This window comes from Nyctibius grandis, chromosome Z (assembly GCF_013368605.1).
Source record: "Nyctibius grandis isolate bNycGra1 chromosome Z, bNycGra1.pri, whole genome shotgun sequence".
NCBI lineage: Eukaryota > Metazoa > Chordata > Aves > Nyctibiiformes > Nyctibiidae > Nyctibius > Nyctibius grandis.
This window is the reverse complement of record NC_090695.1, coordinates 83,565,494-83,592,772: the sequence shown is the minus strand read 5'-3', so window position 1 is coordinate 83,592,772 and position 27,279 is coordinate 83,565,494. Positions and strand designations below refer to the sequence as shown.

The following is a 27,279-nucleotide window of genomic DNA, read 5'->3' as shown; positions in this document are numbered from 1 at the left end:
ACTGCACAGTATCACTTCTTTCTCAGCTACACAGTGAGGAACTGAAGGTCTAGATTTTAGAAATTAACTCAGGAGTCAGAGTGCAGGATATAAAATTGTGGATCACTAATGTCACATTTCCTGAGGAAACTGCTTCTTGACTTGTGCATGAAGGGAAAGGAAGGTTGTGCATAGTGAAATCAGTTATCATGCAAATAAACCGGTCACTTGGATCTTTTAAATACTTCATTCTTCTGGATTGAACTGGTCCTAGTAATAAGTATGACTAAGACTGAAGAACATTTCCCTTCTAGGAGGTGGGTGGCTTATAAAAACACTTTTATCTTTATGTTGTAGATATCGATGAATGCCAGTCTAACCCATGCCGGAATGGAGCCACGTGTATAGATGGCCTCAATACCTTTACTTGCTTGTGTCTGCCAAGCTATATAGGTGCTCTCTGTGAACAAGGTAAGGTGCATTCTTTAATCTATGGTGATTGAGGTAGTCTGTTTCCATTTCAGCACCCTTCTGGAGTAACTAGGCAAAGCCTCCTAAAAATGAGGGGATGGAAGAAACTGTCAACATCTGTGGGAAGTCATCGGTGATGAGGAGATACTATGATTTTTGAGTATGTTAGACTCCCGTGATTTGTGGCTCAGGACTTTGGGTTTAAGGTTACATCTGCACTATCTTTTGCAGATGGGTGAGAGCAAACTCTAACCACTGCTGTATCAAATATAAGTCAATGTATTGTGCAGTTCCTGTGTCAAAATAACAACAGCCGTACAGTTTTCCAAGGCAAGCACAGACTGCTCATGCTGGCTTGCAAACTACTGGAAAGACACATAACGAGGTTCTCTCATTACTGTGGTAACACTTATGGGGTAATGAGTGGGAGCAGAGTTACCCTCTGACCAAGTTTCTGTCTTAAAAAATTATATACAGTTTGAAAGACATATCAGAACCCATCACTTCCAACAAGCACCACTGGAAAGTAGAAATAGTCTACTGAATATGCCAGATTATGTATCTATTCGTTGGGGACCGTAGCCTTGACGATTGTATCTGAGAATCTTCAAATTGATTTGTTCTGTGATTATATTAGGAAAAGTAGGTACAGGATCACAGTTACATGGAAGATGTAAAAGGCTTTCTAAACTGGACAACTGAAATCAGATTAAACATCCAAGTCTCTGTAATTGTTAGAACATTGCCTGCAAGAAATCCTACTGTATTTACATGAAATATTTACAGCACAAGATGCTTTCTCAATATGTGCATGTAGGAGGAGGAACAGGGTAGCAAAATCTGTTCTGTCAGTAAAATTAATGAGGGCATTTCCATGGGAAAAATAAATGGTGCTTTAAAGTGTACTTTCTAAAGCTCATGAAAATACTTTTTTTCTTCAGCTGAATGGTTTTGGTCACAGGTGAATGAACTAGACCTTTGGATTTGTTTAATTAATATTGCATTTTTTCGTGTTTGTTTCTCATCTTCAGTGAAAGGCAGTTTGCAAACTCTTCCAGCTCAACTTATAGAGATTTGTTTGTTAGAGCTGAAAACTCTCAAAGGTGACCAGCTCCAGCACATTTCACTGTTTAACTTTTTCAGTGGTCTGGCTAACCTTGTAATTTGAAAGGACTTTCCGAATCTCTTCTCCGAAATCATAAGTTGACAGTGTTTTCACAACAAAAGAAATAAATGTTCTCACTCCTTTCCTCCTCCCCCGCTTCATTCCAGCAAATCCATAGTAGCGAGTGGCTCTGAGTACCATGGTAGCTTTAAGCTGCTTTTTATGACCAACCTGAGAGTGCATTTTAGGTGGTTAATGGGAACATTTCCTAGTTTGTCAATCAGAACCAGAGCCCTGCTCACTCAGCTTTGGAATTTAAATTTCCTCCACTTAAAGTCCTGCAGTGGTTTGGGACTTGGGAAAAGCGCTTAGTGCCAAATTTCCACTCCACCAGACAAAATAAAACTGTGTTGGCGATTCAGACACGGTTGTCTGGCAAGCAGGCTTTATTTCAAGGCACCAGTCCTGACCTCACTAGATTTAAAGACCAGCCAGAACGTCAGAATGCGTACCTCGGTGCCACAGGAAAGGTGGAGTTGAGCACACTGAGATTATATTTCATTACTCTTTTTTTTTTTTTTTTCCTCCAACATATACTTTTCATTTTAGAAAGCTTCAAAAAAAAGTCAAGCTGAAGGGCTTTCTCAGGCACAGTGCGAGTATTCAAAATGTCATGGAAGGGAATGGAAGCAGCGAGCATGCATTGCCTCTGGAAATGAAGCTCAAAGTAGGAGGCAATTCCACCGCATCCTGGCCCTATGACACTGATGTAGAAAAACCATAGAGCTCAGAATTTCACCCAAACGCTCCCGTGAGACTTTTCTAGCCTGAAGGATCTTCGGCTGATGTATTATGCCTGTGTCAGGGTTAGGAGGGGATGTGACCAGAGTACACTGCAGCTGCACGTCAGGGAGCTCGGGCAGGTGGTAGAAGTTAGAGGAGCCTTCAGGGTGATCTAACCTAGGCTGAGGGAAATCAATCCTGAGACTCAGTGAGCTGTAACTGGCTCCCTGACAGCCGTTTTTCTTGCCAGGTGGAAACAGTTCAGCAGACAATCTGAGCCCAGGAACTTCTTCCTGAAGAGAGCTAAAGTTGTCTGATGTTAGAAATAGAGCAGCTGAGGGTGTTTCCTTTTTAAACTAGATTGGTAGCTCAGTAAGCCAGCATTGCTTCTAGTTCAGACTAGATTAAAAGTGAGTGGAGCACCTCTGTTAGATAATACCCTCTTTTGCCCACCACATGTATCTTTCCAAAGTACAGATGCGTATTCTGCATGCCACTTGGTGACATTTGAACATCACTTCTTAAAGTGCAGAAATATCCCCAAAACACTTTTTCAAAGGGCTCCTGGGGGAGCCATCAGTCTTTCCATTGCCATCCCTCTGTGAAAAGCCCTTACAAGAGCTCTCAGTGTTCAGGTAAACATGCCCAGAGCTCAGATCCTCCCAGTTTTGCTGCCTGAAGCGTTGGTTTGCAAGCTCCATGTTTGGGGTAAGAGGAGAAAAGGGTTGTTTGATACCCTGTCTTACACTGGGCTGGTGGCACCAACTGTGGAGAATAGTCCCCAGGCACCAGTGGGGTGTATGAAAGTCTGCAGCTGTGTTGCATTATCTGGCCGTCTGTATTTGTGGTGAGGAGTACCTTGCTTCATGAGCAGTAAGATGGGAAACAGCAAAATGGTAGAGAGTTGCAATTTGAACCTCAATTTCAAGAATAAGTGTTCTTTATAAGAACTGGATGAGCACCTGTTTAGATTTTCCTATTCCTTCCTTGGTTGGCTAGAGGTACCTTTTCTTTTTCTCCTTTTGCTGTTCTAACTGGTATCTACCTGCTTTCAAGGAACGGCGTTCGTGTTTTAAACCTAAGGTTTGGCTTCCTCTGCTGCAGGATCTCTGCAGGCGCACCTAGGCTAGCCTGTTTACCAAATGCAGCTGCATGCATGGACCTGTGTGCCAAAATGGCACGTATGTGTTTGTTATGGGACATGCCTCCTTGAGATAATACAGCCAGCTGTTCTCTTCCAGGTTCTGAAAACAAAACAACTGTTTTTTTAACCATCATGTAAGGAACAATGTTTTTTTTATAACCCAAGTTCATTTTCAAATGTCTGTGATTACTCCAGACTCATTTGATTCACTTTGTTCCCGGGGCTTGGTAGCTTGGGATGGAAGTATTTGAGAAGGGCTCAGTGCAAAGATACTTTCTGAAAACAGATGGTTTCTAACTGATGTCTTTCAGCTGAGAAGGGATTATTTTGAATGTTTACCAGAGAAACGTTTTCTCCTCAAGATGTGTGGGCTAATGGGCCGCACGCGTTTGTTCACTAGCTGAAAGCAGACAGTCACAGATAAAATTCACAGCTAAGACTCTCATTATGTTCTAGTACCTGTGTTTCAGTCTCTATTTTCCTTAAGCCTCTTGTGGAATTTCTTTAAAGACAAGGGACCTATTGTCAGCAGCTTATTGAAGTTGTTGAAAAAGTGGTACCTATCCATGTATTAAACCTACAGAGAACTTTTTGTTTTAATGCAGTGTTTAGAGACGTTGTTTTACCTATACAATTGCAGCCACAGAGAACAGAACCTATGTAAGTAACTCCTTGCACACATCACTGAAAAACCCTGTAAATTGTCATAAATCTTAAGACTAGTCAGACGACTTTTAAAACACCATAAATATGGCAAGGAGTGTTTCGGTCTTTCTATCATGTTCTGGAATAAGGTTACGGAAAGCTGTGATTACCTTCCTGGATAAGTATACAATGAACATGGAGTATTGTGTTCAGTAAGTGCTTGCACCTACGCTGCTCACAGGTGATGGGGTCAGAAAATTTACAGCCACCTGCAATTAGACTTTAATGGTTCAGCAAACGCATTAGAAACTTATACCCATATGGAGCCCTTACCTTTGTGTCACACACAAATATACACACTCAAGACAGAGCAAGGCAGAGATTAAACAGCCTCCACATTTTTACTTGTCTGGTTTGCATTTTTCATCCTCTATCTTCCTGACTCTCCCTTTCCCTATTCCTTTTTCCCCTCTTCTCATCAACCTCTTCTCTCTCTCTCTCTCTCTCTCAAAAAAAAAAAAGAATCTTCTCTTACCCTTCTAAAAATTCTATGCATATTATAGCCATCAGCCCTGTTTTTTTCTGTCTTTGTAGATTTAGGCTACAAACAGGTGCAGAAGAAGTTATTCCACTTTTCCCTTTTGGAAAACAACAAAATGTCATTTTGGATAGGAGGGAGGAGTTGCACGTACACTGCAGTGCATGCATTTCAACTAAGAGTACCTATGTCACTGTTTGACATCCTCTGTCTTATGAAGAGAAATTTTGTTCTTTATGATTCATGCTCAGGCCATTATATCTCATTCTTTGAACCCAGTCTTCTAGGTTTTGTGTTTTCAAGCCTCTTTTCTTCCCCCATGTGCCTTTCAGCAGGTCTTCTCTCGAATCATGCACTTCTTCCCTAGCAGAGGCCAGGGAAGGCTTGATTAGAATAGCCTGGAAATGCTATTTTTTCAGCATGCAGTGCTTCCTGTTACTATCTGACTTCTTTCCTGTGGGACAAGGGAGTCCCTGAAAAAGACGAATAATAAAACCGTAAGTGCCCTCATGAAGGACATAGCACTGTTAGTCAGCATCGTGTGGTTAAACAAGTGTTCTAGAAAGCCAAAGGCAGACTAAACTTTAAAATGATCTAGATGCCAGAGATTAACGCTGTATCTGCAGCCTGCACCTCATAGAGAATACAAAGAGGGAAAAGATGAAAAACTAACAAGTTGTTAGTATAGATTACATTCCTTTTTCATAGCTGGGATTACTCAAGGCACAGTTTCCTACCTCTTACCTTGTTGAAAATAGAAGAGAGATAATCAGTGTAAACTCTATTATGCCTTTGTATTTGGTACGTTTCTGTCTCTACTGATGACTTTTAGAAAATGATTTTGATACCAGACTCCTAAGACAATGACTGCTGTGTTATTAATGTTGCCAGGAATTGTCAGAGAAATTCTGGGAAGCCTCAGAAGTGATGTATTTGCACTTTGAATCCATTTATGTGCACATAAAGTCTAATTTGTATCTTGGGTGTTTTAAAAACTTCAAAAAATATAGATGCTTTGGTGCCTCAGGATGTGAACAGCCTCTTCCTGCTACGAATTAAGAAGCAGTCTTGTGTTGTGAAAAAATTATTCCACAATTGTCTTCCAGGCTGGTAGCTGCTTAAACCTAAGAAACATCATAGTTAAAGAATTTGCAGTTATATGTCATTGGCATATTCTGTAATATTTGGCTTTTTCTGTACTAATGCAAAAAGAGCCGCTTTGGCCAAAGCACATTATTGACTATTGACCATGTTGACCTACTGAAAATAAGAAATCCAGTTTCATACCCAGAAGATATCTATACCCCTGGAAAGGCACAGTTTTGTTTGGGGATTGATAAAACTTGGTGGGAAGTGGTAAATTCCTGTTTGGTGGGTAGGGAAGGCCAAGATTTATATTTCTGTTCTTCAACATCCTGTAGCTGAGGCCCTTCAGGGTGAGCCATCATGTAGTTAGATAGCTGGAACCAGCTGTATTTGGAACAAGCTGTAATCTTGTGCTGAAGTGTCCTTTATGATGCCATTTCATCTGCCGTAACTCAAAACAGAGTTTTCCCTGTTTCTCCCTAAATCTCTTTTCGGTGGCAGTTTCTTCTCATTATCAAGAACAGCTCAGACACACTCAGGCGTCATATTTGTTATGCCCATACTGATTTCTGTCTGTGATTCATTCCTGCAGTGTTGGTGCAGAAGCAAATCTGGAACTGGAACTTTGTTGTTTCTTGCCATCTGTTCTGTTTACAGCTGCCTAACCTTGACAAAATAATTAACGTCAAATCCACAGATTGTTACTGTTCCAAGGCTCGTGTTTATTTCTTTTTAGATGAAAGTATACACCGGCTGATGTGAACTTCTGTCTATTATGCATTCTTATCAGTACCATCCCTCATACAAGCACAGACAATGTGCATTTCGTTACTTTCTGTATTTCAGCTTTACAGCCTTCCTTAGAAACTGATGCCTAAAGTTTGTTAAGTTAGACTTAGTCAAGGAAGAAGGTTTTGGAGGAGGAGGTTCAGAAAGATAATACTACAGCTTTGCATCTCTGAAGTGAACAATCACAAGCACTTTCCTTCATATTATTTTCAGTTATCAGTTTCTTCCAAACCAAAGTAATTCAGTATAGTCACTCAAACTATTTGCCCTTGCAAGCAAAAATTCCCATCCCCATATACTGACTCAGAAAACTCAGATGAAATGTAGACTAACTGCAGTCCAACATCCAGGCATTTCATTCATCCAGAGTTACGGAGTGAAGATGTCCTCCTGAAATTGTCCAGATGCAGCACAATTTGATCAGCAGAAGGTCACAAAGTTACCAATTGCAATTTATACTCCTTACATAAGTAATATTCTTGCAGCTTGTACTGAAACTGGGTAAAGAGAACTACCTGAAAATGTAATGAAGTCTCAAGGATCAGTGTAGATTTTTTGCATTTGTACTGCTTAACGGGTGGGTATCTTCTTGAACCTTTGCCCTGCAGAAAATCCATCCGCTTGCATGAAACATGCTTGTGTTTCACGCCCATTGACAAAGATGTGATTTATTTGTTTGTCACAGACACGGAGACCTGTGATTATGGCTGGCACAAGTTCCAAGGACAGTGCTACAAATACTTTGCCCATCGGCGTACATGGGACACGGCTGAGAGGGAATGCCGTCTCCAGGGAGCACACTTGACAAGCATCTTGTCTCATGAGGAGCAGATCTTTGTGAACCGTATGTACTGTTAGGATTCTTCTAAACAAGAGTGGGCACTGAGGGTTCAGAGCTAGTGAAATACCCTCCTCAGCTTTTACATCTTCATCTTAAAATATACTTTTAGAATGTTTAAAAGACACACTTCATGTTCTTCATGTTTAATGCAAGGTCCCTATCACTATTAAGTTATTATTTGTTGTATAGAAAATACTTTATTTTTGAGGAAGAGAACAGGAACTATTGTTTTGGCACTGGAAATTGATGGAACATTTTTTTTCTGGAGGCTGTAGATTTTTTGTTCACCTGACGTCAATGACCATGCCACCATATATTGCATTAGGTAGGCATAGAGAAATAGTTCCTGTATGTTGTGTTGCACCATCTAGACAACACTGGTCACAACCTAACCAAAACTTGAAAAATGTAGATTAAAATACATGCTTTTATTATTTTAATCTATTTTTGCTTTTTTTTTCTCCCCCTCATATGTGCTCAGGTAGGAAACTAATCTGTTTTCTTTGGGAGATGCCATTGGGAGGGAAGAGACAGGATTGTTTAAAACTGTTAGATGAGAATCTGCATTTTTATAGATATCCCAAATTAAAATTGAAAAGCTGAAAACCAGCCTGTAAATAGTTGTTTGCATAATGAGTAGAAGGATCTTAAGAACAGGATGTCTGATTCATTCTGTGCAAATTCTTTTTATTTTCTTTGGTGAAATCTCTTCCATTTATGGGAAGGTTAATAAAAATATCCTTCTGGTTCCTTAGGTATTGGGCATGACTACCAGTGGATTGGCCTCAATGACAAGATGTTTGAGCGTGATTTCCGCTGGACTGATGGTAGCCCGCTGGTAAGATGCCTTTGAAATTAAATCACTCATTCATTTCTTTTTGTGGTGGCTTATCAAATTCCCACCAGCAATGAGGGAAGCTGCATGAAAAAATGCAGTCACTAAATATGCACCCAAGCAAACAGCCAGCAAACTCTCGTTTCAGGATAACTGCTATTTGTGGTAGAGTTCTAAAATCTTATTCTTAGTTCTTATTACTGTATACATGGAAGCTCTCAAAGCTTCCAATCAGAAAAACTCAAAAAGTCTGATACTGTAATTTAAGGGTCTCTGCTGGAGATGGTTTGTGCTTTTTTGGTCTTTTACAAGGACACATGTGGCATTTCTCCTCTCCTTTCTGTATATGGAGCAGAATGCATTTTTCGGATGAGGATATGGCATTCAAGCTCTTAGGTTCGCTGTGTCTGTGAGAGTGCACAAAGGAGCTTCTCAAGTATTGCTGGAGATTGTTCTAGTCTGTATGGCAGCTCTACAGCAGCCATCCTTAGGTGGTTCAGGAGGCCTGTAACCGATAATCTGTCCATAAAATTTTAAGATGCTGTTGATACCTCTTATTGCCTTAAATCAAGAAGGAAAATCAGCAGAAGGGGAGGGAGTACACACTCTACCCACCTTTAACTAACCTAAATCAAACAGCTGATGGATACAGGAAATGACTGAGCTCTTTCCAATTCAAAACAGTCTTTTTTTTGTACAAGGGACAGGTGATTTATTGCTGTTTAATACCCATTGAAGAACATTACATTAAAAAAAACCTAACTGGTTATGCTTATTATTTTCCTTTCCAGTCGTGAATTCTTCTTAAAGCAGAAAGCATCTGGACACACATATGGACATGTTCACACATGATGCAATGATGCTGCATACCATGTGTTTACAACTTATGTAGAAAGACACCTGGGCCAAAGCAGGCTTCATTTATTACCATTTCACGTAAATAACCAGAGGCTTAAAGTCCTCTAAACTGACTTGTAAATAAGCCATTTATTGGGGAAACTACCATGTGTGGCAGGTGACAGCACAGGGCGGGAAGAAAAAGGTGATGAAACTTTTTGTTGCCTGACTGATTGCTCAGTGCATCTGTGGTGGTACCAATGCACTCATTTGCACTTGAGGCCACAAAGTCTTGCAGGATGTAAGCAGAAGAGTTTCATTTCGTTGTTTTCTCTTGCCTATCCTCATGTGTTTTTGGGAGTGCAAGATGGGCCATGGCCTTGAACTCTACTCATTCTGGATGAGGTCATTGTCTCCTGATGTGGCTTCTCACACCTCACCGACAGTAACAGGCACCTTCTGAGGGTGGTTGAGGTTTGGTTGGGGCTCAGGGGTGGTCCAGGCTGTCCATGGTGGTTGGTCAAGGAGCCTACACTTCACTAAGGGATCTAAAGTTAGGTGAGATAAATTTGAGCATAAATGTAGTGCCTGAAGGGGCAGCCCATCTTACACTAGGAAGTATAAAACAAGATACATGCTTATATATTCCAAAGATAAATTTGGTATGTCACTGAATGATGAATTCAAGGAAATTAAAATTAGGGCTGAGATTCTATTTTTTAATTCAGGCTACTGGGCAAATGTGGTGTTACATTTTTACTTTAATTTTCAATTTAAAAAATGATATTCTAGGAACAGAATAAGACCATCTGTCCAACAGATTTCTCTTTTGATTGATCTTTTTTCCACTTTATTTTTCTTTTATTTTTAACAACTTCCCTCCGTCTCTTCCTTCGGAAACAATTTAGGTGTCTCTTGAAATCATTTTTGTTCATTACTTCAATAGCTTTCCCTCATAACTTATTCCATATGGTTTCTGGATGCCATGGTTCTGAGCAGCTTCCTCATTTACTCCTTTTCCTTAGTTTTTAACTTATTTTTCATACTTTCTAACCACCTTTCTGATTACAGTGATTTATTACTTCTCTACTAATTAATAGGAACAATAACATAATTAAAAATTTGCATTAAATGTATTTCCCTGATGATGTCTGAAAATTCCAATGAATTTGAATAATGTGTAGGTTAAAAAATGACATCATTTATGTATTTGCAGGTGAACAGTAGTCACAATAGTGTTAAATGCATTAACATAATTTGTGATCGTTAAAATCAGCATTATTACATCAACACTCAGGTTCTAACTTGAATTTCTGAGACTAGAGGTAGCTCTTGCATATAGCCAAAATCTAAATAGCCGCCTTGTGTTTTACATCAGGGTGCATCTGTAATTCAGCTGTTTCTAACTTTGTTGGCCAGCTCCATGCTTTCTCTAAGATAATATTATCTGTCTGCAATTCTATGCAACACTTCTGGCACAGAGGAAAATTTGTCAAGTCTGCTGAGGATTCCTTGATATAAGAGTTTTCTTGGAGATACTATCAGAAAAGTCACTCCAGCTCTTAGACTATGCATCTACAAGTGATGTACATTCATCTTTATCTTGATACTTGTTTGAATTTTCTGCCAATAACAGCTTGATTTAATCTGAAAATCATGCTTACATGATTTTATTAGGTTTTGGATTTAAACAAAAAAGTTCTGATGCTTGGTAGACTTAAAGCAAATGAACAATAGCAGCAACAGCAAGACGTGTTGTGGATGGAATTGTTGGTCCAGTGCTGCAGTTGACCCAGTACTGCCCAGATGAAATAGCTGTGATACATCTTAATGATTTCTCTTCCACCTGAGTCTTCTTTCTGAACAAAAAAACGCCCCCTAGAATTAGGAATCATTGAACCACAGGTTCTAGCATTGGAGATTGTGGAACAAGGTTTGAATTACTTTGGTAGTCGTTTTCCATGGACATAAAGAAACCCACAACTTAAATATTCAGTATGTTGAAAGGAACTCTTTTGCCAAGTGTTGGCATGTATTTTATTAGCAATTTCTGGAAAAGGAATCAAATACCGTTTTTTAATTTGCACCCAAAAGGTATTTCAACCAATGAGTTCAATGGAAGGAAATCGGTAATTTTTTGACATTTTCAGCTCACACCAAGTTGTGTTTTTCCAGATTTTTTAAACTGAAGCTAAGTACCAGTCACCATTAAATATGATAGCTGGACAAAGCATGTACGTGAGTTCCTTAGTGAAAACCAACAAATGTACTTCCAAGTGCACTGCACACTGTTTCTAACTACAGTGAGCTGTTGAATACACTTGCCCACCTTAGCTATTTCTTGTGGACTTCAGTCATATGCAGCACTGGCATATAAACCTTGTGCTGTCTCACTTCCATTGTCTCCCAAAACACAGGGAGGACTTTTTTTAAGCACACTTCTTGTCAATTCATGTGAGATGAGGGTGATAAACTCACCTTTGTCACTGGCCTAGTAACGTGAGAAAGCTTAAATTCTCAGATGAAGCTGCAGAAATTTCCCTTACCTCATGAAACAGTGGATAATAGTTTCGCCAATCAAATAAGCTAGGGCCATTCAGTTTTCTGTGCAGTGTTCAGGTGAGATCAGCTCATGCCCCTTCAGTGGGATGGAAGGTTTGTTTGTTTTTTAAGGCATGTGGGACAATGTGCCCAAGATTTTTAAAAAGTGAGTATATAAAAGAAAGGTTCTTACTGGGAAACTTACACTGAACCCAGAGTGCCCTTGACAGGCTCACTGCTGAAAAGAGGGGCAATTATTTAGGTGCCTAGTAGTGGACTAACTATAGTCAGCCACTTTTGATTTCCTGGCATTCTTTTTTTTTTAACCCTTATGGAAAATACTGTCTGTTAGCAATTCATCAAAACTAGCAGCAGTGAAAAAAGCCTCTCTATTCCTGTGTGTGGTTTTCATGTATCAACTGGAATTTATGTTTAACTTGCAAAAATAATGCCAGTAAGCAAGTCTTGGAATAAATGAAGAGTGATCTTGTAAATACATGCTCTGATTGTCAGAGTTCCTCAAGGAAAATGCCAGTGTCTTGAATAACGAACCAAGTACAATCAGATTCAGTGAGAAAGCAAGGAACAGTATTTAAAGCTTTTTGGTCCACATGACATTTGTCCATATCTGTATTGAGTCTTATCTGTTTTCCGTAACAAGATCTTTTAAGACAAGGAAAATTATCCCAACAAAATATAAAAGGGCACACTCCTAAATCACAGTATTATAGGCTCTGTTCCTGCAAAGAGAACTTCAAGAGGCTTTTTGATCTACCTCACTGAAATGTTTGATGCATAATTATCTGTGTGCTTTTAGGGGATTTTGGCAGGTTTATTTCTTAATTGTAAAGTGGTTTTTAATTTAAAACTGCTCAGCAGTTTCCTGCCTTTCAGGCAAAATGGCATAATCTTATGCAATGGATTGGGTTGTGTAGACAAAGTCTCACCATCTCCTGGTAAAAGACGCCTTTTCAGCATGCTGTACCCACTACATCCCAAACAAAGACTGGGCTTGAAAAGTGCAAAATAACATGAATAAAGTAGTTGGGTCACACCTCTCATACCCTAAAGTTTAATTGTCAGTCCAGGTGCTACTTTTCCATAAATAAATTACTTTCCAAGTAGCTGATATTTCATTATACTGGATTTTATTGGCCAGGCCAATTTGCTTATATTTGTCTTTTTTGCAATTTCTTTAAAAAAAAACAAATTGGGAGCTTCTTGGCTAAGGTTAGAGCACATCTTCAAAGGAGCTCCTTGGCTAGGCTTAGGCTACCTTGTCCAATATGCGGAACAAAATAAGCTATAATTATACTAAACTGTGGAATCCATTGCTGGCCACCCATATGAATCTAATTTGTTCTGATTTGCTGTACTGGATCTGTATGGCAGGAAGCGATCTTTTCTCTTCTACAATGTGTTCCTGCTCGCTCTCCTTTTTTTTTTCCTTTTGTTTTTTTCTGTTTTTGAAAGAAAGAATTTTCCAGTGTTTCCAGTAGTTGGGAGAGGTGGATTTGTGTTCTGTAGCTGATGGGCCACAAGAAAAACACTTTGGCAGCAGCAACCATTCCCTTTTTATATCAAGGGAAAAGAGCTGATTGCAGCTGTGTTAGTACAACACAAAAAGTGAAAGTCTTTCAGGAAACCTAGATCCTCACTTGTGGTGCAAGTTCAGTGAGAGCTGGGGATTGGGGGCCACCGCCACAAGCATGGGCTTGGAATACCTGCAACATCCAAGATCGCATGGACCAGTAGGAAGGGAACTTGTAAGCTGCAAACTTTGGCATATCTGCCTAGTGCTTAACTTCAGATAATTTTTCTCAAAGGTGAAGGCAGTGAGAGTGGGTACTGAAGTGTGTTCAGAGAACTCACAGCACCCCAACATTTTTAGAGCTTCGTTATTCATTACTTTCTGAAAATCAAGCCGATTTCTGCTCAAGACACTTCAGATATGATTACACTGACAGATGCAAGAGGCAGAAGAAAATAATATAGTGTTTTAAGGAGCGTGTTTTGTTAGCTCTGCTTTTCTGCTATTGCAGTGCAGTTATAGGGCTGTTTTGTTGGCATGTGGTGTGGGAAAGCATTAGTTTTCCTCTGATTTACATTCTACACAGGAATAAAAATGGCTATTCGTAAGACGTTGTTTACATTTAAAACCTTACAGAGTCACAATTACTCTTGCGCTTTTCTGTAGGCTTTTCTCCCAGCATTTCTGTGATAGTGAACAACTCTTTAAGGATGAATCATGGACAATATTCATCCCACAATTGTCATAAAAGCTATAAAACAAATACATTTGGGAAAATCACAGTGATACAGGGGAAGAAAGCAAGGCCTAAATACTCCCACAACTATGTGAAAAGAGGAATTTGTCCATGCCTTCTTGGATCTTTGTGTACTTTAAATTTGATGTAATACAAACTACAAAATAACAAAACTTACATTATCAGTGGAGACATTTAATAATTGGCTTGATCAAAGGAAGAGTGAACACAATGTGACATTTGAAAATATCTTAGGGAAATTGAATTTAAATAATTCACTTAGTTCTGTGAATAGCAACTTTTATGGCTGTAAAGCACACCCATCCAAATAGAAAAAATCTGGTGTTGCTTTTGGCAGCTTCTCCATTGTATTTGGATTGCTGGCGTTTCACTGTTAAGGACCCTTGTGAGCAGGCACAGCGGTAAAGGAGTCCTTTGGAGCTATTCATGTTATGGATTAAGCGCATATAGCTACTTGGGGTTGTGCCTTGGGCCTCAGTCTCACAAGGGGAGTTATTCATATCCTTTGGAAAATGCTGTTGATAATTAGTGCTTTGTAGGGCAGTGAGCTCACTCCCATTACATAAGATTAGTGCTGTAATAAGGAGCTGGCTAGTGTCTGTGGCCAGATTGTCTGTCACTTGGAGAATGCTGCCAGCTAGGAAAGTAATGGGGCATATTGCCACTTTTAAAACTGTCCAGAGACTCTACGTTAGTTTTCCTTCCCTTCGGCATAGCAGCGTTTATGCTTTGTGTTTTGCAATGCTGGACTTCAGGTTGTCAGTGTTAGGTAGCTACATTAAGAAAAAAAAAACAAACCTGCAAAACAAATAGAAGTTTAATTCTGGCAAAAACAAAGCCCTCTCTTTTCCTTCCTTTATTGACCAGTGAATCAGAATGCTTTAAGTTGAGCAAATCTGTAACTGCACCCCTCTCAGAAAGAGTAACTTTATTGAACACAAAAACCTTGAAAAGGCATGAAGTATTGTAGGGTAGGAGACTGCCTCTGAGGGCTAAATAAAGCAAACAAACTAAAAAGTACTGTAGTCAGCTGCAAACAAAAAGCTCATTGTACCCATGTCCCACAGGATCCTTGGAGAAGGAGATCTTAAATCTACCAAATGTTTTGGTTTTGTGCTGCAGTCAGTCATTACAGCCTCTTTTTAAGATGCTCATTTGACCTGCATTTAAATGGAGGAGAACTATATAATGTTATTAATGACAGGTATATTTTTAGTTCAGTATGTCGTAGGCAGTAAGAAGGGCCTCTTGGACAAAGCGTTTTTTTGTCTCATTTTTAGCAGGGGGGTCAGCAGTTACCTCAGAGCCTCGTTATGGTTGGCTCTGGGCTAAAACTCTTGGACAGCTTCAAACCTGTAGTAATTGTTGACATAAATGACAAAGTGCAGGTTTTTCCTTTTTTCAGTGGCTCTTCTGGTAGTTGTGCACAAAAAGAATAAGTCACACCCCATGCCATTTGCATCATGTTGATAATATAGAATTATGTCACTGCAACTCCCAAAGAACATGTATTAAACCAACCAGCATTTAACACCCTACCACACTTTTCTTCCACAGTAAAACACCTGCCCCTTAGCAAGAGAATTTCACCAGCTCTTTGACACTCATTTTTGAGTCTCTATACTAAGGTGACTCCCGAAAGCCCAGCACACCCACAAAATTGAACTATACCGTGTGTGAACCATGATGAAAGTTATTCCTCTGCGAAGAGTAGGTACAGAGCAGATAAAAGTCAACGGAGTTGTGTCCGCTGGCTTCAGTTAGCTTTTAAAGAGTCAATAGAAGAGATATCTTTTCTGAATAATTATGATTCTGGAACTACTCGAAGGTAGCATGGGGACTCGGTAGTGAGTGGACATTGCCATCTAGTGGGAGTTTCTTGCTGTACTTAGCGGTTTCTGCTGCTCATGGAAAAGTTGTCATACTACAACGTTGATTTATGAAAATCTCAGAGGTAGTCATCTGCTCCACCACACGGTCAGCTCCCCCCAAAAGACAGGATTGATAGTGCTTTTATGTTTCAGCTTCATCAGCTAGCCTTTTTTGCTTGTTTCATTTGAATTCTTTAGATTTCTTTCCAAATTATTTATTTTTGCCTAGACCTTGCTGCTTATTCAATCTGCAATCAGTGCTTGTGGATGCTCATGGATATACATGAGTATATGTTATTCAGAGTCCTTTTTTTTTTTTTGTGAGCTGTTGCATAGGAAATCAAAGAGTTTTTCAATACATCCCACTGCTCTGTTACCAAAAAGCCCTTTTAAGTGAAGTCTTTTGCAGAGGTCCTTAGGAAAGCCCCTTCTGGGAGTTTGTCTTGCTCACAGCGTGACGCTGTAATGGGGAGTGCTGGGTGCCTGCCTGATCCAAATCCTGCCAGTTTCCCAAATCCCATGCAAATAAATCCCAGATTAAGGGTTTAAGGTAAACCGTTCAACTACGATCTAAAAACTATCAGAATCATGACATGTGGTTTTTGTGTGTACTTGTTGATAAGATTAAATACAGCAGTTGTGTTCAAATTGACTAGAATTTCTCCCAGCACAGATTTACCGACACACTTAGCTTGGTCCCTCCTTCAGCGAGTTATTTTAGCATGTGTCTGAATCGTGCATGTGATCTACCCTATAGAGTTTAGGGCACCACTTATGTCTTTAAAGCAATGTGTATGCTTAAGCACTCACTGAATGCACTTTTTAAGCTCATGAATGTTTTTGGTGAGTTCTGTCAGACTGCTCCCATTCATAAAATTAAACAGAAAAATCCTTTGCAGGACTGGGGTGATATTAAGTGAAACAGAGCCTACGCTATATGGTAGTTTCTTGTCTTTCCCAATGTATAAATGCATTTAAATACTAGGTGGACTTAATGGAAGTATTTCAGACATTGCCAAATCTTCACAGTAATCTGTCTGATTTTTTTTCTGTCGAAAGGAAATGCAATCCCTTTCAAACTTCCCATGAGTGTCTCACGTAACAGAATCAGTGCTGTATAACAGCATGAGCCACAAACGAGGGTTTTCTGAACTGATCCATATACTCATTGTAACCTTCTGCTGATCTTGTTGCAGTTCAGCCAAGCTATAAAACTGGGTAATTGCCAGGACTTACTGAAAGTGAGATGTAATTTTTAGGTTAAGCTATCCAATTATAAGAGAACCTCCACAGTGAGGGACTTGATCAGGGGCTTTCCTGATAAAGATTTCTAAGAATTTCTCTGCTGTTGTGAAAAAAGTGTATTCCTGTTCTTAGCAGAGTTACGGGGGAAAAAAGGACCATAGCCAGCAAGCTTTGCAGTGGTGGTTTCAGCTTGTTTAGTGACAAACAGCAGGCAGGAACTGTTGCTTCACTTTAAGATGAAATGGCACAGAGAGTATCCAGTCAGCCCCTCTCTACATCTTGCTTTGTTTTTTTGGATTTTCCTCTCTAGTCTTGCATTAAGAAGCAATCAGATAGGGAAGCAGCCAGAATGAAAGAACATAAAAATCACACTGGAAATTACAAGTACCAAAAAGTGCCAAGACAGATTTGTACTTTAAGCTTATTTAAACATGCTGAAAACATGCTTCCTTTTCCCAGGAGGAAAAGCATTAACCCTGTAAATCTAAATAGGTGTATTTCAAGTAAATTATTTCCTAGCTTTAGGTATGTACAAAAGATTAGTGGCCTTTACATAATAAGGAGGTCAAGCAGTAAAGTTTTGTTTGCATCAGTAGTTTATTTTGTCATGCTTCATTAAACACGGTGCTTGTTGGCTATTTTGGAGTGCAAAATCCAAGCAATTGATCTCAGCCACTTGGTGTGCCTTTAGGAGATAAAGGAACAGCTGAAATTTCCAAATGAGTGTCACAAAGGTGAGATACTGCTTACTCATAGATTCACCTTGGCAGTGCAAACATCTGAAAGAGCTGAGTGGATTACTCATTAATAAGGCTGGTTATCTGAAAATTTAAATAACAAATCTCCCACAGGGTAGTATCTTGGTTCATGAAGGGAAGACTATGCTCATTCAGTTTAATTAGCAGCCACCTGAATGAGAAAAAGTAGTGACTAGCTAGTAAAGTTAGCTGCTTTACAGCTCTTGCTATAATCCTGGCTTTCTTAGATTATTTAATTTATGTGAAAAGTCAGCCTGTCACCCAACTGGCAGATTATGGCTGTGAGTTAATTCAATGCCATATAAGGAAATCCTCCCCAAAAATGTGGAACTTAATAAAATGTCTTCATGGGCTTTGTAACCACCAATCCAAGCTCCTCCTGTGAGGCAAGAGAATACATTGTCACTGTTTTGCAGACTGGGAATCAGCCAGCCAAGTGCATTGTCTAATGCCACGTAGGAAGCCTGAAGAGCTGAACCCTGTCTCAGCTGCAGCTCTAACCCATGGACCATCCACCCTCTTTCTGCAGGAAAATTTTCAGTGCTCATTAGCAGAGAAAGCTAGAACAAGTGAATACAATGTGTCAGCATGGGCTTTGGTTTCAACAGAAAAAAAAAAACGTATAAGAAAGATTGATTAATTAATTATTACAGTATAATTAAAGGCATAAAAAGCATAACAGGAGTCCACTTTTCAGCCTGAAATGATGGCAAGACAGACTAGTGGTGTGGCTCCCAAAGGACCAAATGAATGTACAGGGACCAAAATCTTGTCCCCAAGGCTAGGTCCTGCAGTTACCTGGTTACACAGAAACTTCATTTTTTTTCATTTAAAAAAACCCCAAGTGTCTTGCCATCATGGATGTTGAGAGCTTTGCAGAATGGCTGGTACAGTGGTGACTGCCTGAGCCTGGAGCATGTTCTTCCAGCCTTCACTCCCCTGCATTGCTTTGAACTTCCCTCTCCACAGCCATCTCAGCAAAGCATGCTTCATAGCTGGAGGAGAAAAGTGTAGTGGGCCAAACCTCCTTTGAAGTACATTTTGAGTCATGCTCATAATTAAGATTATATGTCCTAAAGTGTACAGTCTAGAAGTGCTTTGCATTTTAATCCAAGGGAAAACTTGACGTGCGTTGTGGTAGTGTTGCTTAAAAAACAGGGTAGTAATAGTTTTTAGGTCCCTCTGTGCAATCACACAGTGTATTTCTGCTGAGGACTGAAAGGGTTGTAGCAGCTTTTCTTCCATGTATTAACATTCCAGTCTATTTAGGTTTTCAGTAACATAAGTCATATCTTATGAATGGTACATCTAAGAGTAATGCTAAAGGTGTCGACTGAAGCTTGGTTGTTGGCAAAAGGATATCTTGAGATTTATCAATTCAAACACGGTGCTCCTTTGTGTGGTTTCATTGGTCTGCTGAGGCAATAACAGTTTACATGAAGATATAACCTGGCAGCAGGGTGTCTGGAACGATGCCAGCAGTTTTTGGCTCATCTGTGAATATGGATGATCTTTTTTGGACGTGATCTTAAAAACCAAACAAACCTGAATGGTACATGTTGCTAAGGAATGAAGTTAATTTTTTTTTGTACATTATACTTTTCTAAAAGACAGTCATGCATTTAAACACAATGCTCTTAAATGACATAGACACTTCAAAAAGGGCATCTTGTTCAGGATATTTTGAGCAGTGTTTCCCAACAGAATAATTATGACCTAAGTATCTTAAATGCTTACCGTACTTATTGCAAGGGTAGGGGATTCTTTACACTTAGCACACTTTGTTTGAGAGTTTGTAAGGGATACCTTTGAAAACAAACAGTATAAATCAGCATCTGACTTATGGGATTTCATTCATTCCCATTAATTTCTTGCTGACGTAGGTTTACTGGAGATAGCGCAGTCACCGCTGATTTACACTGGTGTAAGTGAAAACCAGAATCATGCTCATGGTCATGCAAAAAAGCAATCGATAAGAGGAAAGCAAAATATTAGTTTATTTGTCTAGAAACTTGTTCCACTCAAACTGTGAGAATCTCTTTCTATCATTATCCCATTATCAGTGGCTAAATAAGGAATTGAAAAACTACAGAAGAGCTGGGTGGAGACCTAAGAAAGCAATTCAGCAGTCTGGAACTTCCTCTGCTAAGCAATTCTGGCACTAAACCCAAGCAAAATCAGAGTTATTCAGCCAAAATAAATCCGTGCACTGATGATATCAGATGTGAGGTAACAGCAAGTCACGCTGGAGGATATCAGACATTCTTGAATAAACCACAGGCCCTAGATATAATCCTTTGCCATTACGCTGCAGCCCTGCCAGCAAAGCAAACACAAATTTTGGAGTTGTTATGGCGAGGCAAGTAAGAGCATATGGTCTCTATGTGCTTAGGGTGGGAGCTGGCAAACTGCTGAGCACCTTCAGCTCACACGCCCCCAACAGCCATTAAATATCCTTCATTCCCACACTCTGATCCCTGTGGAACCAAACGGCTCTCTAGTATCATTTCCATAAGAAACAGCTGCAAGGCTTGTTGAAGTCTTTCCTTTGCTGTCAGGATGTTATTGATCAAACTTTTCCACCACTAACTTGGCTGTCGTCTTTAATTTTTCTATGTGTCCACTTATGTGGGCATATTCTTGAAAGCAATCGGATTGCCTCAGCCTAAGAAGCTGCTGCCCATCATCTGAGCAGTGTAACCCACCATGCATACGCCCGTGACTCACATTAGCAAACCTTACTTTTCAGTTGGGTTGGGTAGTAAGACGTTCAGAGGTGAGAGGTGATCACTTTTTTCTGCTTACCCCACCTCTGCCACACTCAGACAGACTCCTCCGCAGCGCAAGTGAAACCTACGCCAATTTTCCTTCCATGCTTTATGCTTTGCAGTGCTCCTGAAGGTGCATCAGAGCCTCCCATGTAGAGGAGATGGAGCAAGTATCTGGGGCAGTACCATGGGCAAGCCTAAGCCTTCAGTGTGTGCATGCACTCCGCTATCCCTGGTTTAGCAGGCAGCAGCTTTCTATGTTGTGGTAACATGAACTTTTCTGATCAGTTGCCTGCATCCTTAACCAGCTCTGCCGTGAAAAGGTGCTAGACCTTTAGCTCAGTGGCCATTCCAAAATACCCTTTTGGAAAAAGGGTCTTGGAGCACTCTAAGTTACATTAATACACACCATCCATGGGCATATTCCTTCCTCCCCGTTTTCCTTCTCACTGGCTCAGGAGATAGGCACAGAGCTTGCTTTTCTTTCTTTTTTTTTTTTTTTGCTAGGTCTTGCAGGAAGCCCACCACACCGCAGGTCCCATTTGATTCATATGTATGGTATTTGGCTACTGTGCCTGCAAAACTCGTACTCTGATTTATAAGCTAATGTGAAATGCTGAATTCTGGGCTTGAGTAAATGAGTCAGTGTGTATTGTAGTTTAGGACTATTGAACACTGAAATGTAGAGATGGAATAAAGTTAGTTCCACATGAAAAGGGGGATGTTTTATTAGAGGTAATAAATTCAGTGCAGAACAAATTTATTTAGACCATGATTGTTAAATTGCTTGGATAATTAAAACCTGTGATGGGTAAGATGACACGTGGTAGGAAAAGGTTAAGTATTTAACTCAGTTTTTTCATAGTTTGATTCATTGTAAGGTAAATACTACTTGTGTGGGGTATGTTAACTTTATTTCTAAAATGTGTTTGCCCAGGCAGTGAATAGTGGTTATTTCATAAAGTTAAGAAAACAGAAAGCTAAACTTTTATGACATTTATATGGGCCAGCTCTAGACAGAAAGATGTAAGCACTGAGGAAAATATAAGCACTGTAGAAACTGTGTCATTTTGACCATACAAGGGGCTAGCTGCCTGGTTAATGTCTGGCGTTTATGTGAATTCCAGTTCTTTCAGATATCTATTTTTATCCTTCATTAAGTTCTTCTTGGAGTGACACAACAGAAATCCCAAAGAAAATCAATAAGAATAGTTTCCCAAATCTTCTCCCATTTTTCTTTCCATAACATTATGCAAATCTCGAATTACTGTGCGTCATTTGGGGTCAAGACGAAACAACACGGGGCATAAAGCTCATCCCACCCCTGCTGACTGCGAGGACGGTAGGCTCTATGTCCCCTACCGAAGAGTACTGCATGGATTCTTCCATCACTGTGCCACTCCCTTTTTTTCTATTTTTCCTGCTTATCGATTGAAAAAACAGACTGAATCCTCCCTAATTTTAATCCAAAAAGCATCCATCAAGCGTATCTTTAGGTAGATGCAGAGCTGAAAGCCGCAGAGCTGTGTAGCTAAGTAAATGCAGACCTGCATGTGGCCGGCTTGGATCCCAAAGAGCGGAACCTGCCCAAATTGATATGCCAGATGTGTGTCTCAGGGGCAAGGCTAAGAAACTATTTTTTTTTATGCTAAAGAGATTTTTCAGCCATTTGAATGTTCTTTTTTTTTTTTTTTGTCACATACCAACAATCAGAGTTCTACTTTTAAAACTAGTGTGCCAGTTTCTGGTTTATCCATGTATATTCACAGACATCTGCAGTTAGTTTTTTCTGCAGAGGGCAGAATTTGCATCATCATTTCTAAAGCTGAAAGGCTGCTGTATGTGCTCAGTCTGCCACCTAGGCCTTTTTCATGGAAATATCAAACTGCAATGATTTGGGGGCACATTCTGACACCTTTACTTATTTTACACCTAATTCTGCATGTCATCCCACTGAATGACTTCATTAAATGACGTCAGAGAATAAATAATTTGAGTCTGAGAAGCTAGCCTGTAATTTGCCATTTAGTAGACATGGATTAATGAGGGTTATGGGCTATTTACTGCATTTCTTGGCATTCCACCTCATGTCTGTCTATGTAGGAAAGAGTGTGTTTCAACACATTTAGGATCAGATTTCGCTTGTGCTGAATCGTGTCACTTTGTTTTGTTCACCTGACATCAGTTTACAGTAAGTGAGAAGTTAGATCAGAATATTTTTTCCCATTGAGATAATCTGTAAATAGAGTGGGAGGATATTATAAATCTAGCTATGTTTAGTTCGTGCTTAACAGCCTGAATCAAACAATTGAGATCGCACTTCACCAAAGGTAATATTGTGTGTTCTTCTGTAAAATGGAATGTAAATATACTCCAGCACTGGGAATAACGGTTTTGCTCCTCTTCCCTGCAGCAATATGAGAACTGGAGACCAAACCAGCCAGACAGCTTCTTTTCTGCTGGAGAAGACTGTGTTGTTATAATATGGCATGAGAATGGGCAGTGGAATGATGTACCATGCAATTATCACCTTACCTATACCTGCAAGAAAGGAACAGGTACAAACTTAACAGTAACAATAGCATAATTCTCTAGATTCCAGTTTTATAAAGTTAAAATGACAAAGTCTAGCTGATTTCTGGTGACCAGTACAGTGAGCCCTCAGCTGAGTTAGCTTTGCAAAGTCATTCTTCGTCTGTATCCATATATTACATCTCTACCTAATCTGTTCTTGAGCCAGGCACAAAAGTGTACACAGTTGAAACTCTTGGCTAAAACCAAGCAAATTCCATCTGAGGTACAGATCTCAGCAAAAGAGGCATGCATGTGCCTGGCAGGCCTGCTTTACTTGTGTACCGTGAAAATATTACCAACTCTTCTCACCTGGTATGGCATCACTGTGAAGTATGTGGGCAGCAGAGTATCGGTGGGCAGTCAGAGCAGGCAGCTGGCTTGTGGTTAACTTTCCAACTTCAGCTGAGCATGCTTTTCACCCTTCAAGCAATGCTGACCTTTGTCTTCCTCTTTCCCACAACCATCTAGTTTAATGGCACCGCTGGATTCTGAAAAGCACATTTGGTTTATACGCTGTTAGAGCTGATACTTAGAGGAAACCTGACTGTTACCAGGAGCTGTACAGCAATACCTTAGGAATTGCCTCTGCCTTTTCAGACTGGGAAAGTAAGGAAGCAGCCAAAACCTTGTGTGTGCTCCATTGTTCCCAATTACCATTTACAACTTTTTGTTAACGTTCTCTGGGCCTTGACAGATCCATCAGTTTTAAGTGCTTTTAAATAGTCTATTGTTGAGGAAGACATGAGAAGTATTGAAAATGAGACTTTTTTTTCTGAAATGCCTGTAATAACGTCACTGGTTTTCGGGTTTTGCAGCTTTCCAGTGAAAATCACTTCTTTGTGTGAGTATGCCAACCTTTTTGGCTCAAGTTTACATCAGAAATTTAAACCAAAAAGGCAATACTAACCATACTATCTGCTGTTTTCCAATATTCATCATTACTCTGTCTGGTCCACAAGACTGCAGAAGTACAGAAAAGACTGATCTCCCTATCCTTATTTGTATGTGCCTCTTGGGATTCTAACTGAGGTTACTTGACATCTTCCCTTTATGGGTTTAGAGGTCAGCACCATATTCAGAAGTGCATTTACAAACTGATGTTTTGGGTTACGTTCTCTCTTCCTTTCAGTTGCTTGTGGTCAGCCTCCTGTTGTGGAAAATGCAAAGACCTTTGGGAAGATGAAACCTCGTTACGAGATCAACTCCCTCATTAGATATCACTGCAAAGATGGCTTCATCCAGCGTCATATTCCAACCATCCGGTGTCAAGGGAATGGAAGATGGGATATGCCTAAAATTACTTGCATGAATCGTGAGTTCTTTGAAAGCAAAGCAGTGCTGGATTAGAAACAATAGACTAATTTAAGTTTAATAAGTAATGAACAGGTGTTTTAAGAGAAGTGCAAATCTGGTATGGCAGATTATGACAGCAATACTGCTCACTATATCTGTAGAAAAAAACATCAGGCCTCCAAAACTAATGAAAATGTTCCTCTTCTGTTTTTACAGAAGCCACTAAGATTTTTTTAAAGTAAACAAAAACACCCTTACAACACCCCTAAAGTCAACAGGTTTCTAATAACACTAACAATTCTTTCTGCAACTGTGGTCTAACCGTGTGTAAGAGATGCTTCTCCTGTCTGTAATGTGGTCATAGTACCAGTTAATCATTTGTTAACCCTCTAATTAATCAAGAACGAATGGAACTGTAATGTGAAGTGTAGCCAACCCATGCATAGTTAAATAATTTTAAACCAATTTCCCTTTTTTCCTCCTTCTCATTGCAGCATCCACGTACCAAAGGACTTACTCTAAGAAATACTACTATAAACATTCTTCATCAGGAAAGGGAACATCATTAAATTCGTCAAAACACTATCATCGCTGGATCAGGACGTGGCAGGACTCAAGGCGCTGAGAGCTAAATGGTGAATGGGGATTTCCACCATTTCAGCCAAAGTCAACTTTCTGTGCCTTTTCTATCACTTATAGGAGTATTATCAAATTGTTTTGAAACTATGGACTGTGGTATTCACAATGCATTTTGCAAAAATAAGGTGTTTATCAGAAAATTTAAAAAAAAAAAAAGAAGTGCTTATGGGGATAAAAGGAAACCATTTCCAGCCTATAAAGATTATTAGTTTTCTATATGCCATCAGTGTGGACCATTTTATGATATATACCAGCCTTCTGCAATATTTAAACAGCTCGATTTTAGCACCAATGAAAATGTAAATAAGATGATTTTAATGTTGTTTAATTGTGTGTTGTTTTTAAAATCCTGTATATAAAATGAAAAGTCACACTAATTTCAGGCATATTTATGGTTTGAATGGCCTCAGAGGTCTTCAGTCATTTATGACGTTGTTTTTATGTTGTTTACCTAGGCTGGAAATGGTTGAAATAACTTCACTGACTGAAATTTGTTATTATCAGGTGAAGATAAACACACAAGTTACATGGCTTTTTTTTAATGGGAACTGTGCCAATTGCCATCCAAGGTACAGTTTGTGTCCATGTGATGCAAAGTTTAGACAGAGCACATAAAAGTGGCATGAAGCATGAACTAGGGACTGCAATGTGGAACTTTTTTTTCTGCTCTCCGTTCCAGCTTCACCATTCATAAGAAAGGACTGCATGGAGGAGTTGTGTATGACAAGGAAGGCCTGTAAAAATCCAAGTGCTAATACATTAACTTTATCGACCAGGGCCACTTTTTTGAAAAGAAAAAGAAAAAGAAAAGAAAAAAAATTACTTTCACAACATTAACCACAAGGTCTATATTACAGGTCTTTGCATTCTAAAATGGAGATAGACCTGGTGTTTGGGGGATTTTTTTTTTGTAAAAAACAAACAAAAATCAAAAAAGTAAATAATTTTGTATATATAACCATTTTTTAATCTTTTTATAAAGTAATGAATGTTTGTGTATGAATGCTGCAGCTGTGAAGCGTACATAAATAAATGAAGTAAGCCATACTGATTTAATTTATTGGATGTTATTTTACCCATGCAAAGAAGATTAAAAGAGCTCGCCAGTGCAGTATTAGACCCTGAGCTCCACTTTTGGAACCATCTTTCACTTCAACTGCTGTTTCCCTGGAGAACAGAATTCCTGCTAAACAGGATCATTTGTTTGCGGTTAGATGGGTGAGAACTGTGTGACTTACAGAAGAATCAGAATCTTGGCTTTCTAGGAAGAAGTGTGTGCACAAAGAGATTATAGGTTGTAGCTGGTGCAGTGTGTACGTAGGAGTTTTCTATTATGATTTCTTACCCTGGTCAGCTCGATGACTGACCTGGATGTGTACAGTAAGTGTAGAAGGTAACATTTGAAACGACCTCTCCGTGGAAAGGACTTATTTCTGCAAAGTGCCTTGCACACCGTTGGGCACAGGACAAAAAAAAAAAAAAAAGGAAGTGAAAATAAAGAACAGTAAGTTCCCTATGGTATACCTTTAAAAATAACATTACAAATACAACAGCAGATGGGAGGTTTACGCCTTTGTGTTAGTGTGGGGATATGATGCAAATAGTTGAAAGGGAAAGGAGAAGAACTGAAACCCAGCCAACATCTAAAAGTTTGTACTAGGCAGAGCTGCCCATGGAGTGACCTTGCCACGGCTCATTGGGAATGGTGATTACAGTCCCAGACAACATCTCTTAAGAAAGTGCAGCGACTGCTCCGTCAAGTGTACCCAGCCTTTGTGCGTTCAACATGGCAGTGTGTCACCATGTTGGCCGGCTCATTCCCCACCCCTCGCCCCCAAACAATGCACATAATACTTTTCTCTATTTATATTATTATCTTGTATAGTGTATAATGTGAACGTCTGTTTTTTTTGTGAATGAAAGTCTAAAATCTTTGTAACTTTTATATCTGCTTCTGTTTCACCAAAGAAACAAGGTTTTGCTATACTGTGACTTGTCTTGTTATTGCATGTCTTCCTGTTTAAATCTATGCAATGTGATTTTTTTCATATGAATACAATTAGACTGTCAGGTACTTCACAATTATCATGGGCTTAGTCAAGTGCCCACTGGAGTCAAAGAGAGTCAGCTGGCTGAACTTTAGTAGGTGCTGGATTTGACTTTATATGAGCAGCTCTAGGGGATATTTTAAGATATACATTGTATGTTTTGAAGTTGATTATTGCTTGTATAAGTCAAGGCTCTGTTCA

General features: G+C 39.5%; 1 protein-coding gene across 1 annotated transcript in view; it reads left to right on the top strand.

Moving 5' to 3' along the window:
- VCAN (versican) overlaps positions 1 to 26,871 on the top strand; it is a 105,638-nt gene extending 78,767 nt beyond the window's left edge. The window contains exons 9-14 of the mRNA XM_068423091.1: positions 337 to 450; positions 7,226 to 7,384; positions 8,137 to 8,219; positions 22,938 to 23,082; positions 24,228 to 24,410; positions 24,886 to 26,871. Of these exons, the coding sequence (XP_068279192.1) occupies positions 337 to 450; positions 7,226 to 7,384; positions 8,137 to 8,219; positions 22,938 to 23,082; positions 24,228 to 24,410; positions 24,886 to 25,016 (815 nt within the window). The 3' untranslated portion in view covers positions 25,017 to 26,871. The remainder of the gene's footprint in view (positions 1 to 336; positions 451 to 7,225; positions 7,385 to 8,136; positions 8,220 to 22,937; positions 23,083 to 24,227; positions 24,411 to 24,885) is intronic.
- Positions 26,872 to 27,279: the final 408 nt, after the last annotated feature.